Below are 15,256 nucleotides of genomic sequence, written 5' to 3' on the forward strand. Positions count from 1 at the left end.
AATTAGCTGTTAGGTTGCAACGCCATCTTGAAGGAAGGCCCAAACAAACCTCTGCTTAATTGGAAGATTACAAGAAATTAACTTTTTTTCTTACCTACAATTAACAGTCCTGTCATCTTTATAGGGTTTTTTTCATATTCAAAGCGAAATTTACCTTCACGTTGAAAATCAGTTGAAGAAACAAGAACAACACTGTTTCAAATTTTCTACAGCTTTTTTAAAGCGTATTTATTTGTATGACTCAAATGTGTTCGAAAAATATAAACATTAGCTTAGAATAAATAATTTAATAAATGAGCCATAGTAACAACATTTTCTGCTTCAATACCATAGTTAGATACTGTTATCATGCACCACGGTCAGCAAAATTAGAAAGCTTAATACACGGTTTGCAAATTCCGTATTAAATAATGCTACAATGAAAATAGCTATAACTTTATTTACCATGGAAAATTTGTGTAAAGGCCCTTCTGTGTAGTCACGCCGTGTTGAATGTTGCGCCATCTTGGGAGGACAATGCAGTGTTTTGTTTATCTTGTCTGATTAGGAAATATAACTGAGGTAGGTCGGTCTTGCCGTGTTAAAAACTGCAATAGCATTACTCAGCGTTGTTCAGGAAGAGCCCCTGCTTGTTTCACTTAGACCTTTCCATATATAAGAAAAACAAGTAATGGTACATATCAAAACAATAGCAGTGGAGTATGATCCTCCCAAGATGGCGACGACACTGCAACATAGGGAGTGATGGGAAAATCCACCATTGCGGGTCTTTCTTCAGTACATCAAGTATGTGCACCTGAGTACTCCTATGAAACAATAAAAGTTATTTTCCCCTTCACCTTAAAGATAAGAGAGATCTCGTGGACAACTGGAACACAATTGCTCTGACATTTCACAGAGATTACTGCTCTTCAGTACAAATGATGGGCTAGTCTGCTTCAAGGCTAGAGGGGCTATAGAGGGTGGTCAGTAAAAGGGTAAAAATAAAATCGTCATTTTAATAGGATGCGTGTCAGCGCACATTGTTCTGGAGACACAGTGGCCTGCAGCGGTGACTTGAGCCAGTGGCTTTGGAGTAAAAGCCAGAGTTTAAGCCTTAGGCCAGCACAGAGTGGAAGCCAAAGCTTTGTAGTAGGATTTGTCAGAAGAACAAAATAAGCATAAGTTTGTCCTTTGTTCTGCAAACCCAGATAGAGAAAGCTCGCGCAAGCTGCTTCCTAGATACATGTGGGAGAAAAAGACATTTCAGCTGGTCGTGGCTAAACGGTGATCTGGAGAGAACTATGTCAATGTCTTTCTAAATGCGATGTGTATTTTCTGTTATTCAGGTTTCAAATAAAATAATAAATCAATAGAAACAGAATAAAAGATAAACATTCAAACTTAAAGATGCACCTCAAAAAGTATTTTTCAACATACTGGTTACATTTTAAATCACCACCGTGACAACCTTCAAACTCGCTATTACAAAAACCAGGAAGCTGATATATGACGAGCATTGACAATTCAGAATTCTGTGCACTTGCTCGGCTAAGCATCTGTAAGTGTAACTCGCGCTTGCACATTTAGACTTGCTGTTGCCATGGCATTTCAGATGACATCCAAAATCTGTGCGCTGCATTCCAAACCAGTTCAAGGATCTCGACCAGCTTGCAATGCACCGAACTCAACCAGGCCAGGCTGACTGAATTGCAAAGCAGGAATCAAAACAAGGACAACAGCATACCAATTAGGATTTACTTTTGCATTTAAGATCTAAAATCTGATTAAATGTTTGGTTTTTCAAGGTCAAACGGCAGATTTTTCAGGGCCTTTTAGTCAAGGATATTTACAGCAAAAACCGCAAAAGCTCTGTGGGCTTAAAACAGTGTATATTTTCTGCCCTTTGCCGTGGGGGTTTTCATACAGGAACTACATCAAAATGAAACATTAAATCCCTTCAGGCTATTGGAAAAAAAAACAGTAGCTTATCTCCAATTTCCAACTCACCAATAATCAAATGCTTTTTTCTTAGTATGTATTACTGGTTTTATTGTGAATGATTTATCCATAGCCTCACAAATTTCAATCAAAATGTCATTGTGTTATGCATCTATAAATTTTGCATTAAAGTTATGGCTTTATTTTTTTTACCGATATGGTTGGGCATTGAACCTGCAACCTTGCTATAACAGTGTCTGTGTGAGAGCCTACTTTGAACATCTCAGCCTTGCTACCAAGAGTGGGGTTTGAACCCACTGGACATCCATCCATTGGATCTTAAGTCCAACGCCTTAAAGTGATTGTTAATTCTGTCATCATTTACTCACCCTTTTATTTCAAACCTGTATGGCTTTCTATCTTCTGCAGAACATAAAAATATATTTTGAAGAATGTTGATAACCGAACAGCGGTGGCGGCCATTGACTTCTATTGTATGAACACAAAACCGATGTGAGTAAATGGCTATCATTGCTGTTCGGTCAACAACTTTTTTCAATCACAATTTATGTCAGTTTATGTTTGATAGGGCACTATTATTGTCTGCAGCAGGACACCTGTTACGAGGAGTAGGGTTTGAACCCACAAGAACATGTGTCCACTGAATCTTAAGCAGGATGCTTAACAGCTCACCCATCCTGATCGCCCACAAAACCTAAATTAAATAAAGGTAATATTTTTTTAAAAGCATCATCCGCAGGAGAGGAAACTGTGAATGCGAAGCAGATTTTAACTCGTATGCTCACATATGGGAACCACATCTCAATGTCAGAGCACTTCACCTGCTAGGCTCTAGCTCCAACAGTCAATAGACATTAGATCTGACATCTCAACAACTGTCACCCTATGCAAACGTGACACCTTTTGCATTTAGATATTACATTCTGCACAGCGGTGTGAAATTTTGCCATTTAAAAACTCATCCAAAAGATTTATGAAAATGTTTATAGATTTTCTTTCCGCATACAAGACCATACACACTGCTTATACAACTAATTTACAGTTGATCAATGTAGAAGCAGCTTTAAAAGTAATCACAATCCTGGTTACCACCAATAAGGTCACTTTACCATCCACATTTCCTAAATAAGCACACACAGGCACACTTGAGTCCAGAGTCAGATCTCGGGGACTCGCACTTGGGATTTGGAATAACAAAATGTTAATGACACTTCACTGTCAGTGAACAGCCAGTTAAGTTCTTTCAAAGGGACAGATGCACTTTCTTACTAAAAGACCCTGGTTTTATTGAGCTGTGCTAAAGCATGCTGCCTTTGAAGCTTGGGGGAAGAAATCTTGCAAAAAATCTCAGTTCCCACACGACTGCAGTGAAAAAACCCTGACAGAACACAAACCCTACTCGACCACCTAAATACAAATTGTGGAAGAACATTTATGCCATCCATCAGCATTATTCAACAAACTTAACAAAATTTTAAATTCCATAATCCTTTAAAGGGTAAGCACATTTGCTGTATCATGACATAACAATAATGTACTTAATGTTCAGCAAAAAGAAAAAACGTACAAAACATTTTTGGGGTCTACGTAACCATTTATTGTAAGGTGTTATTTTTGGACCAGCAAAATATTTTTGTGTTCTCATTAGTGGTTTTCCAAGGTTTTCCAAGGTGGTACGTCAACCCTTTACTGCAGTTTAACATTTTGACTCAACTCCGGTGAAAATTAAAATGACCTGCTCTTGAGGTCCTGAGATTTCGGGCAACTTTTTTTTAAATAAGGCATATAAATGCTGACTGTTTTCAGAAGACTTTCCATAGCTTTTTATTTTGTCGTCAAGCAGTTGATGTACAGGTACATGAATCGTCTCGTGTCTGTAAGCATCTCAGAACCACATGACTTTAGATGCCAAAATGAAATGCAGATCACAAACTTTGTATCTCCTTGGTGAACATATCTGACCCGGTCCCCTCTAAACTGTAACGGTCCTGTTTACCCAGCAGTTTCTCTGGAGACAGATCAATAGAAAAGCTTCATCATACTGCTCGTCAGAGACAGATACCACTAATAAGGCTCAAAACAGCTGACTGTTCACTTTCACGGAGCAGGAAGGACCACGGGGCAGAGAGGATGTTACGCAGAGAAGAGGAATAAAGATCCACTCTGTAGCACTGAAGTGTAATAAAACCCATAACACAGGACATGAATTAAGATGGGAAAATGTGATATCTGAAACTGAGCCACAGAAAGTACAGGAGCTGGAAAACAGAAGTCTAGTGGACAACATTACACAAATGTTAAATACTTCTGTAGGCAGCATTAGAACTTAACATTTATCAAATGTTTGATAATGACTAGGAGACCTGTTGAGAACAGGTACCATGTACATATCTTTGACTTGGCCATTTAAAATAGTTGTAATAAGGAGAAAATGCATACATATTTAGTTATTTTCTCCACAAAACACTCAATGACAATGAGACACTCACTGCAGATGACCAGATGAACTAAGCTGCATCATTATAGTGTTAAGTAAAGCACTACTGCCACCATGAGGAAGAAAACAAACACACATACACTATGGCTATACCAGTTAAACTTGATATTCTAAGTTACCTTTTATCATAAGCATTTTTTACATTATATCATGTAAATTAATTGCTTTTTATTTGGTTCAAAAATGTATGTTACCTATGCATTAAAATACATATATTTTAAGTTGACAGGTTTAGCAGACTTTACTCAAAAACACCACATTTATCCTAAAATGCATTAAGATGAATCTATTACAATTGAAAACACATGAATGCAGATTTACAAAAGTCCTAGGACTGAGTTAGTAGCCTGTTTTATGAGTTGAAGCATATCTATGAAAGACAATTTAGCTCCAAAAAAGACAAACGTCACTGTATGATACAGAAATTCCTCATTTAATGAAGGTTAGTAATAACATCTTTATGGCATCACATAACTATGAAGTCAGCAAGGTACTATATGACAGACTTACTGGAATTAACATGGCCAAAGAGACGAGGTATCAATACAAGAAAGAGATTTCAAGAAAAGTCTGAAATGTCAAAAAAAAATCTCATCAGTCTGATGGTGTACGATTCCAATATATTGGGGTGACAGTTCTTAAAATCAGACTTAAGAAATGTTAAAAATTCCCACATACGCTGAAGTCCACCTAAGCAGTTGCCATACAACTAAAAAACAGATGAAGATTGTGAATCTAAAAGTCACTCAAGAAAAACAAAGGCAACCGCGCCTCAAAAACCTATAGTGACCACACAATTCTGACAAACATGGCCTTAAGAGAAAGAGAATTATCATCAACGTCGATCTTTTCTATCAGACTTGCGATCTCGCTCACTCCGGGAGGGGCGTCTGCCAGACCTGCTCACCTCTGGACTCGTCCTCTTTCTGTCAGGTTTAGAGGCTTTGTCTTTGGAACTTTTGCTCTCACGGCCACTGCTTTTGGAGGACTTGTGTCCCCTCTCACTCCCGCTTTTCTTACGCTCCCTGTCTGATGGTCTCCGGTGGCTTTTGCGGTCTCGGGCATCTCTATCCCTGCCACGACTACGGGAGCGTGAACTGGATGAAGAGCCAGAGGAGCTGCTGCTGGTGCCACTAGAAGAACTGGATCCACTGGAAGTGGAGCTTGAAGATGAACTGGAAGAGGAGCTACTGCTGCTTTGACCCTTGGCTTTAACTTTGGTGCAACCCCGAGTGTTATCTACATCTTCGCTAGCCTCCTTTATGTCTGCCTTGGGTGCTTCTGGCTGGACTGATGGTCCATCAGTCTGCTCCTGGGAAGGTACTTCTGGATCAGGTTCAGGGTGTGGCTGATGAGATTCAAGATCAGGGTCTTCCTGTTTGGCATCAGGTTCTACTGCATTAGGGGCTGGGATCTCCAGCAGAGGCTCTTTAAACTCCATGGTCAGTGTTTCCATGTGACTTTGTGGGGATTTCAGTGAGTCTGTTGTGATGTCCTCTTGAGATGACTCCTTTATCTCCTGCTCTTCCTCCCTTTGGTCACTACCTACCTCTTCTACTGTAGCTTGTGGACTCTCAACCTGCAACTTACCCTGTTCCTCAACCTCCCTGGCAACTTCTTGGAACTCCATTTGTTCTTCCTCTTCCCTACTCTCACCTGCTCCCACATCTTCCTCATCATCATCATCATCATCCTCATCTGGCTTCCTTTCACTTTCCTCTTGTTTCTCCTTCCCCTGCTCTTGGTCTACCCCACTTCCCCTCACCTCTGAGCTTTCCTCTACTTCCTCCACAACTACCTCCTCCTCATCCTCCATCTCCACATCATGTCTGTCACCTGACGGCCCTATTCCAGCCTTACCCTCCTTTTGATCTTCTTTCTTCGTCTCTTCAGCACGACGGCTGTCCTCCATTTCTCTGTCCCCTGCCCTCTGGGATTGACGCCTTGGCCGAGCTTCCATTTTGTTCAGTTGTTCTGCAAAGGCTTCACGTCTCTCATTAAACGTACCTGAGTAATTGACAGCATGAAAAACGTGGACGTTTTAGCCTACAGGTTTGTCAATCGTAAATTTTTCACTAAATAGTTGTGCACTGAAGTGTTTTAAACATTCCATGTTGCATATTTATAACGTTTATTTGAAGTGAAACGCCATTTTAAAAAATCTGAATCAGTGAAAGACGTATGAAAAGAGACCAGTGGCATTTACCATTTAATTTTTTCTGCGACTCGTCCATGAGCTTTTGAGTGGCTGCACACATTTTGCCAGGCAGGTAAAAGATCGGGGGCTTAGTCTTCGTGCGAATGAACCTGATGAGCTTAGAATTGTGTGCATTCCAATCCTCTTGCTGAAACGCAAATAAAACAGACATTATAATGTCAGACTAGGGACAAAAATACACACACACACATTCTTTTATATACATGTATATGTGTATGTATGTTTTCCTACAGTTATGAAACATACCAGTTGAGCGAGCTCCACTTTATGCTCCAGAAGTCGTAGCTCAGTTTGTTTGGCACGTCTTTCATCAAAGAGATCTCGCCTTTCACACTCAACTTTTTTACGCTCCTGTTCTGCCTGCACTTCCAATTTCTGCTCAATTTCTTGCCGTCTTTTTATCTGTGGAAATGTTAGTTTTAAAATTTGCAGTTTGCTTCAATGCCAAGTTTGTTAATTTGATATTAACATGAACTAAATACAAAAAGCAGACTTGAAGAAACTGAGCGTTTGAGAACCAGATGTACAAATTATTTTTTCATAAACCCAGAACAAGAAAAGCATAGGAACACAGGACACTACATATAAAGCTACACTAAAAATGTAGTTGTGTATGACCGAGCATAAGTGTGAAAAGCATACCCTGTCTGTGGACACTGTTGACTCCTGTTTAAACTTCTGTAAGGTTCCCATCAACAGACCAAACATGCGCCGATTTCTGAAGATGGGCAAAGCAATAATCTTTCAGTTTTGGGCTTTGAGTCATCAAAGTAAATTTGTAACAAACAAACGTGTTAAAAAACTGAAATGGTACCTTTGTTTGCCTCTCTCATCCATGGTCTGATCCTGAATAAGATCTCGGCGCGTACGTTCTTTGGAGGTAGCTACCACAGATGACTGCAACGCTGGCTGCAAGTAGAAAACAGAGCATGGTCACTTAAAAAAACAGGGAGAAAATACAGAGAAGAAAGTGAAAAGTGCATCCCACATACTTTTTTGACATCGTCATCTTCCTCAGCGTCGCTGTCATGGCGTGACTCTCTCCTGGCTCGCTGATCCCCTGCCAGCCTAGTTTGACAAACATCATTGTAAATACACACAGATGTGACCCGCCATTTCAAAACCGGAAACTGGATAATAGGAAGCTACCATACCTCAACAGTGCCCCTTCAATGTCCCTCTGTTTGGCTGGGGGGGCTCCACCGCTATCTGAGAGACCACGCCTGAAAGGGGACAACATAGGTAAGCAACCACCAAATCCAACAGGTAACTTGCTAAATTCCTAGGAAAAGAGAATGTTACCTCAGTACGTTGATTCCACGTCCCCTACCTCCACCAGGGCCTGAGATGGTCAGCCTCCTGTTTTGACCCGGTCTAAAAAGGGAAACAGATCGTCCATAATCTTGTTTTTTCAGACTGAATGATCTCTGATTTGAAAGCTTCTGTAAATATTTAAACTATAGTTTGCAGGTCTGACCATTGACCTAAACTGTTTGAGGTGGAAAAAGAGTCGTCATACAACTAGGGGTAATAGTCATTTTCTTCAGTCTCTTGGCCTGCAAAAGTTTTTCAAGAGCACCACATGACACCTAAGGAGCAGCAGCTAATTGCATGACAATAATTGAGCTACAGGAAGGTGAAAAATATGGAATTGTCGAATTTGAGATTTTATTCATTAAAATAGTCTCAATCCCAATGCTCCAAGTCATCATTAAACACAGAAAACGTAGACAAATAAAATCATTTTAGAAGTGCCCCTTCTGCATGGCGCCGAATGAAATCAAACAAGCGTAATAACGTGGATTACATCATCTAGCCTGATGACAATGTATTATGAAGCGAATTGATCAGAATCCCAAATAGGATCTGTAAACTTCTTCTGCGACTGAAACTATCAAGAGCACCCAAGTGCCTTACTAAGGAGGGCAGAGCTCTAGAAGTGAAAATCCGAAATGGAGAATGGGAACGGTCCACATCCTTTCCATTTGTCCCTTTTCACAGGCGCAAACACGAAGTTTAGAACGTGATTCTAGTTGTCCCAAGAACCAATAAAAAGACCATGCTCTTATCTTGATTCTGGTTGGCCCAAGGACCAAAGATAAGAGCATGGTCTTATTTGAGTCTTGATTTTTGCCCAAGGACCAAAAAAAGTAGGGATGTAACAATACAGCGATATGGATCAATGTATTCAGTCATTTCCGAACGGTACGGTGCATCTATAGGAGGTACCTCTTTTTGAAAGTGTTTTTGTTAGTTCAGTTTTCTCTGGATTCATTTTGAATATGCATCTTCTCGGTGATGTTTCCAATTCATTCCTAATTTGTCTCACCAGTGTTGCAAAGTTAGCAACTCTTTCACTAGTTTTAGGGACTTGTTCAGTAGAGGCACAGAGATAAACTTAGCATCTTTTTGGATAAATCTTAAGCTTTCATTCAGTGGGAAATTGTCAGCAGTACCACTGCCCCATGGGCGCAAGGTCTTGCCTTCCCAGAGCAGGGATCCCCTCGGAGTGTCTAACTTACTACTCTGCGAAGGGAGAATCTAGTGGCTAGATGTTCAAAAAGCCTAACAGCACCCACTTCACTAGAACGCAGGAAAGGGGTCCGTATATAGTTTTCCATCTCTTTAATAAGAGTACCACTGGAGAAGCATGTTTGGTAAATTAAAACAGACAACGTATGCGAGAACAGCTTTATTGGGCAATATTCTGTATTAAAATAAGTTTAGAAACAGGTACGAAGTAAATATCGAATCGTGATGAACTGTTAGGACGATGAATCCACAAAAGGTAAAAGAAACAAACTAGGGATGTTCATATTAATCGTTAACCGATAGTAAAACCCTATGACCGATTACTATTATCAGTTAGGGCTGGGCAGAATATTCAGTTTCCGAGATTTTTCTATTCCGTGGAATGTAAATAAGTGGGCGTGTTTAACTCGGCGCTCTGCAAATTGGATGCTATTCTGAAAAAACGATTGAATTAATCCACCCGTAACAAATGAACCCATCAAACATTCTTTTGACCTTCTTTCAGTCTGTAGTTTACTGTAGAGGTCTTCTCGGGTCCAAAGATCTTTACCCGACCTGAAATGACCCGAATCCGAGACAGACCCGATAACGTTTTTATTTTAAAGCCCCGACCCGAGACAGACCCGAGTCCGACCCATCGTATATACATTTTAAACCCGACTAGACCTGAATGTAAACCGACATTTATTAATGAAATTGATATGGCAATGAACATGTTGATCCTCTTGTTTTGCTCTGGCAAATTGCGCAAACTGAGGCTAAATGGGTTGTGCCAGTTTTAGCTGAATCAAATCTAAATAAGTGACAACATGGCAACCACTCGCGCGAACATTCTGTCTCAACAATGTGTCCCAAACCGCGTAGTACTGAAATGTGCGCGTCTTTTAATATCTACTTCTGGTCGCCTGATGGAAGTATGTTTTTCCGGAATACGAGGGTAACTACATCGAGTGCAAACCCCTGCAGCGTTGGAAACTTCGGGATTTCAATTCTGATGTGATTTCAGATCACCACGACTTTCGGAAGATTTGCGTGGCTTTCAACCAATCGGCTGAGGGTTGGAGGAGAGTTGGTAACTAGTACACACGCGCACACACACGCGACGCGCTGTTTTTGTACAGGATAGTTCAGGTCTTCCTCGGGTCAATTAAGCAAAACAATTTTTTACTTTATATTACCCGGGCCGGACCTCGGGTTTTTGGATCTAAGTGTTGTGTTAGATCTAAAGTTATGTGTGAGAGCATTTCGACAGAAATGTGTGCATATTTGGCAATGGCCACTACAGAAGATGAACAAGCGGCGTCGGATGATGCGGCTGCGCAAGTGCGGGCATAACAGTTAACAGGCTGCGGTCCAGATTATGTGGATGCTCCTTTTCAAAATATTTTAAAATGTTAATTTGTTAACTATTTAATTCATGTGATTTTTTTTCAGTTTAGGTTTATTTAGAGTTTATTTATTTTCAAAATTATATTCGTCATTTATATTGTGAATAATATATGTTTGTTCGTTGTTATCAAGGTTCTCTTGTGATCGTTGTTGATCCGTTTTGGACGCTACTGTATGCACTTTCATAATAAACCCATAAAAATTACTTTTTACTGGGTCACAGACAATCGGCAACTGTATTTTCTTCTCAACGCCTGAATTATATAAAAATCTCAGTTAACGGTTAATGTTCGGTTAACGAGCGTCGGTTGTCGGTTAAGAAAATTATCCGAAATGAACATCCCTAAAACTAATTAACAATAACTACAAGTTCAGTGCCGGCTGTATTCGATTGCACGTGCCAAAACTTGACGTCCTGTGGTAAAACTATACGTCTCCACAAGTAACGCCTCACTTCCCTTTCCATTCAAACAAAGCAGGAAGTCGCCCAAGCGGGACTTAAGTAAAAACCTTACAATCCATAAACAATGCGACTTTAAAGATCCCCTTATATTACACTGACCAACATCTTAGCGAGGATAAGCCGCAACCAGCTTCAGTATGCACAACTAAAACATTCAACATCAGTTATAAACAGGTTTGTGAGGCGTCATGGTGGTTTCAAACAGAGACTCGAGCTTATCTCGAGTGCAAGCTGACTTACCCTGGCCTGTGCGATCTCTGCCAGCCCAATATAATGTAGAATGTTAATAGAAAAATAAAATTAGAAACCTTTGCAAATAGAGGTTTGTTTGAGTTGCTCGACGTGAACATGTGATACTTTAGCCTGTGTGCTAACCGCAATCTTAGCTTGCTAACAGGCCTTGGTCAAAAATGTCTTAAAATAGATACATTACCGACTAAAACCTTTAATGAAATAATACCTTAGTTCACCAGGATCTCTGCCTGTTAGTTTTCGGATATTTTCATCCACGCTTTTCAAGCTCTCCTTGGCTTTTTCCAGCTGGTCCTGCAAACTTTGCACGACCACCGCCATCTTGCTCGTCGTCTTCCAGCAGCGCGTGGAGTGTCCTGCGCGCTCTTGGCTCAATGAAGGCGCGTGAACCGAAAGCGGGAGCGAGCCCAGCCCCTGTGATTGACGCGTTCACAGCAGATCAGAATTAACACGGTAAATGAAGACGTCACTCGTTTAAGATTAATTGATGCTAAAATGTGTTTGTATTTTGCACGAGATAAAAGCCAAAACTGTCATTTAAAATAATTTAAATAGTCCTAAAAATATTAGAGATCTAAATTTTTATGATTTTTTTTAATGGGAACTGGACCATAAATGTTTAATATAATGTTTTAGACACTGAAAATGAAGTTTGGTTCCAAAATGAGATAACTCATGTTTTAGTTGTGTTTTATTGAGTATTATGGCTTTAATAACAACTGCAGTTTGATTGATATAAATTGTAATGACAGTAAAAAAACATGATTATCGAAAACTGATCTCATTTACGTACCAATCTCTTCAAATATACTTTTTAGTATTTAAGTTTTTTTTACATACACAACATAAATAAGCCATAAGTCACATACACGAGACAAAAAGCATGACAAGAAAGCTATTTTTAATGAAAATGTGTTTTATGTGACAACTCAAAAGGATTTATTGGACAACATCAGTACTTGAAATAACATTTATCTCGCTAAAGCAAGCTAAGGTACTGTATAAATCTTTCTAAATGTTGCAACAATATCTTTCCCATGATTCCTCCAACCGCATACATTTTCTTCAAATGGCTCCATCTCCTTCCAATATAGTCTCATTCTTTATCAGCCAAATCACTTTGCTCAAAATACCTTTAACAGAAAAAAACATCATTATGACATCAAAACAGCACCTGCGTATGTTGCGAAATTTTTTTAAACCTGTCCTTAGCACCATGTCAGTTACCTGGCAACAATACAGATCATCAAGTTAAGAGCTGACAAGCGATCGTCATCTTCGCTCTCCTGGAAGAATAAAAGAGTCTTATTTTAGACCACCTATTTTAGGTTGTCAACAAACAAGCCGTCAATTGTGCACCGAGGGACGAAATAGGGATGCTTCAGCTTTCATCATGAGCCTAAACATCCAGAAAAAAAAGCAAGCGTGTTTACCAGATTGGCACGCACTGCAGAGCACCTCCTTGCCAGCTGTCTGATAAGGGAATGGGCTTCAGGAAGCAGTGGTTTCTCAAGGCACGCTAGTAATGCATATAGCCATCTGCCCTGAGTAGATAAATGTAATGGTGTGGGTATAATACAGTAACACTGTTCAATAACACCATGTCATCGTCAAGAAAATTGCACCTGTACCGATCACAACATAAACATAAGGCTGTTTTTAGCTTTTGCCTGCTACATTTAGAGTAAATTTTCTGGCACACCATGAACAACTTTAAAGTGAAGTCCTAATAAAAATGATGTGACTAGACACTTACCAACAGTGGTACAAAGTCTCTCTCCTCAAACCAGCTGATTAAATACTCAAGCACAGAAGAGACTGTTGTCTGATCAGAAAATACATTTATATTACAATGCAATATCAGAATAATTATCTGGAACAGTATTTATTAAATTGACAAAACGTTACCTGGTTTAATTTGCTGACGATGCTAAGTAAAGGTGGGAAACCAGTCTGATGAAAAAGATTAAAGACTAAATCATCGCAGAATGCTCAAATAGTAAGTGAGAATACATTTATTCCCATAACTCGGGTACCTTTTATCTGACTTTGAAATAGTGCATTATAGAGTAAAGAACACGTCTGCATTCGTACCTTGACGTAATCAAGACCCGGGTTAACATTGTCATTTTCTTTCTGCTGGATGCCAAGACAAACATTCTCACCCAAGCAGAACCTTTTCCATCCATCCTCATCCTCGGTTTTTGGCTATGGGAGAGATGTTTTTTTTTTTAGAGAATCTTATTTTTTTATGTAGTCTTCATACTTTTAATGTTTTACCATGACAACATTATCATCCAAAAACTGGGCTTCCCAATGCTGACGATGCTTGTTGACACTCTGAAACAAAACAAACAAAAAAAAATATATATATATATACATACACAGCACAAATATTTTATTGCAAGATAAACACGCAATTGCTTAAAATGAATACCTGTCTGACTTCTGAAAATTTGCTGACTTGTTGTTGCTGCCATGTGAGGCTGGGAGAGCAACCCTGAGGTGCAGACAAACAACCTGAGATCTGTAACAGAACAATTAACATGAATACAAATCACATTACACACAAAACAAGATATTTAAATATACCGGTCATTGCTAATTTGCCAAACTTACAGAAGCATTCACAGTTTGTTTCTTCTTTAGCTTCTTTGGATCTATTTGTGCAACAACAACATCTGGGCACAAAGATGCTTCCTTTCTATAAACAAAGTAATAGATAGAGTAAAATTTCGTACTGATGCCTGTGGGAAAATAACTAGCATAACTTTACATTTCATATAGAGATCTAAAATATGTCTACAAAACTGTAGCTCAAATGCTTTACAAAGTAAAAAATAACAATAATTTTAAAAAAGCCAGACGAGATGCTTTATGCCTGGAAATGTGAAAGAAGGAAAAGTCAACAAAGCAGGACAAGTAATAGAGAATTATTTTTATAACACTAAATATTTTAATAATAATTGTAAAAACATGAAATAAATGTTTGCATAGATGCATTTATGTAAAGAAGAATCCTTTAAGAGTTAACACAGGGATTTGGCTTTTTTGCATAAAATGCATTTATGTAAAAATGTATTCATGTTATTACAATTATTATTAAAATATGTAGTGTTATAACAAATAATTCTCTATTGCTTGTCCTGCTTTGTTGACTTTTCCTAATTCTGTTCATTTCCACGTGGATATTTATGAACACGTCCTATGTAAAGCACTTTGTAAATGATAGTTACGCACAAATGGCTATAAAATAAAGCTATAAAATTAACAATAAATACATAATGGATTTACTTACTGAACCTGTCTGAGATATTCTTGAGGGTTTCTGGGAGGTTGGCTGGGATCAATATCTTCTGTATCATATGATTCCACGGGCAGAAGCCTGGGCATTAACTCCTCCGCGGCCGACTTCATTTCTAAGCTTTCTTTTTTAATGCGCAATCCTCTAAATGAATTAACATTTATGAAGAGCTAAACATCGCAGAGTTGCTGTTTCACTGTAACCATACTTGTCAACCTCTCCATTTTGAAGCCATTTGAAATGATGACGACTAATAGAGTCGACGGTAGCCATGGAGATTCTTTTGTTCGTACGCTAAAACGCAGACAGGATATTTGGCGCCCCCTGGTGTTAGGAGACAGAACACAAGTGATGTAAAGATAATTGTTTTTGTATATTTGTATATATTTCTCTGTGTTCATCAGAACAAATAAACGTATACACATTTGGAACAACTTGAAGGTGAGTAAATGATGACAGAATTTTCATTTTTGGGGCAAAACACATTTGTGACCCTAGACAACAAAACCAGTCTTATGGGTCAATTTTTTCGAAAATTAGATTTTTACATCAACTGAAAGCTGAATAGTTAAGCTTTTTATTGATATATGGGATGTTAAAATGGGACAATATCTGGTGGAGATACAAGAGTGTAAAACTCTGGAAGTAAAGGGTGCAAAA

General features: G+C 38.9%; 2 protein-coding genes across 2 annotated transcripts; both read right to left on the minus strand.

Moving 5' to 3' along the window:
* Positions 1 to 4,850: 4,850 nt before the first annotated feature.
* Positions 4,851 to 11,717, minus strand: pnn (pinin, desmosome associated protein). The gene is made up of 9 exons (XM_079458935.1): positions 11,501 to 11,717; positions 7,959 to 8,030; positions 7,811 to 7,879; positions 7,649 to 7,724; positions 7,471 to 7,565; positions 7,299 to 7,374; positions 6,903 to 7,058; positions 6,645 to 6,783; positions 4,851 to 6,445 (listed from the first exon to the last, which is right to left on the minus strand). Exons 1-9 carry the CDS (start codon positions 11,611 to 11,613, stop codon positions 5,274 to 5,276), a joined length of 1,968 nt encoding a protein of 655 aa, XP_079315061.1. The 5' UTR covers positions 11,614 to 11,717; the 3' UTR covers positions 4,851 to 5,273.
* A 249-nt stretch (positions 11,718 to 11,966) lies between these two features.
* gemin2 (gem (nuclear organelle) associated protein 2) lies at positions 11,967 to 14,920 on the minus strand. The gene is made up of 10 exons (XM_079458658.1): positions 14,591 to 14,920; positions 13,912 to 13,996; positions 13,730 to 13,819; positions 13,573 to 13,632; positions 13,387 to 13,500; positions 13,201 to 13,245; positions 13,049 to 13,117; positions 12,726 to 12,836; positions 12,520 to 12,578; positions 11,967 to 12,425 (listed from the first exon to the last, which is right to left on the minus strand). The coding sequence occupies exons 1-10, from the start codon at positions 14,707 to 14,709 to the stop codon at positions 12,389 to 12,391; spliced, it is 789 nt and encodes a 262-aa protein (XP_079314784.1). The 5' UTR covers positions 14,710 to 14,920; the 3' UTR covers positions 11,967 to 12,388.
* Positions 14,921 to 15,256: the final 336 nt, after the last annotated feature.

The sequence above is a fragment of the Barbatula barbatula genome (assembly GCF_947034865.1).
Source record: "Barbatula barbatula genome assembly, chromosome: 6".
NCBI classification, from domain to species: Eukaryota; Metazoa; Chordata; class Actinopteri; order Cypriniformes; family Nemacheilidae; genus Barbatula; species Barbatula barbatula.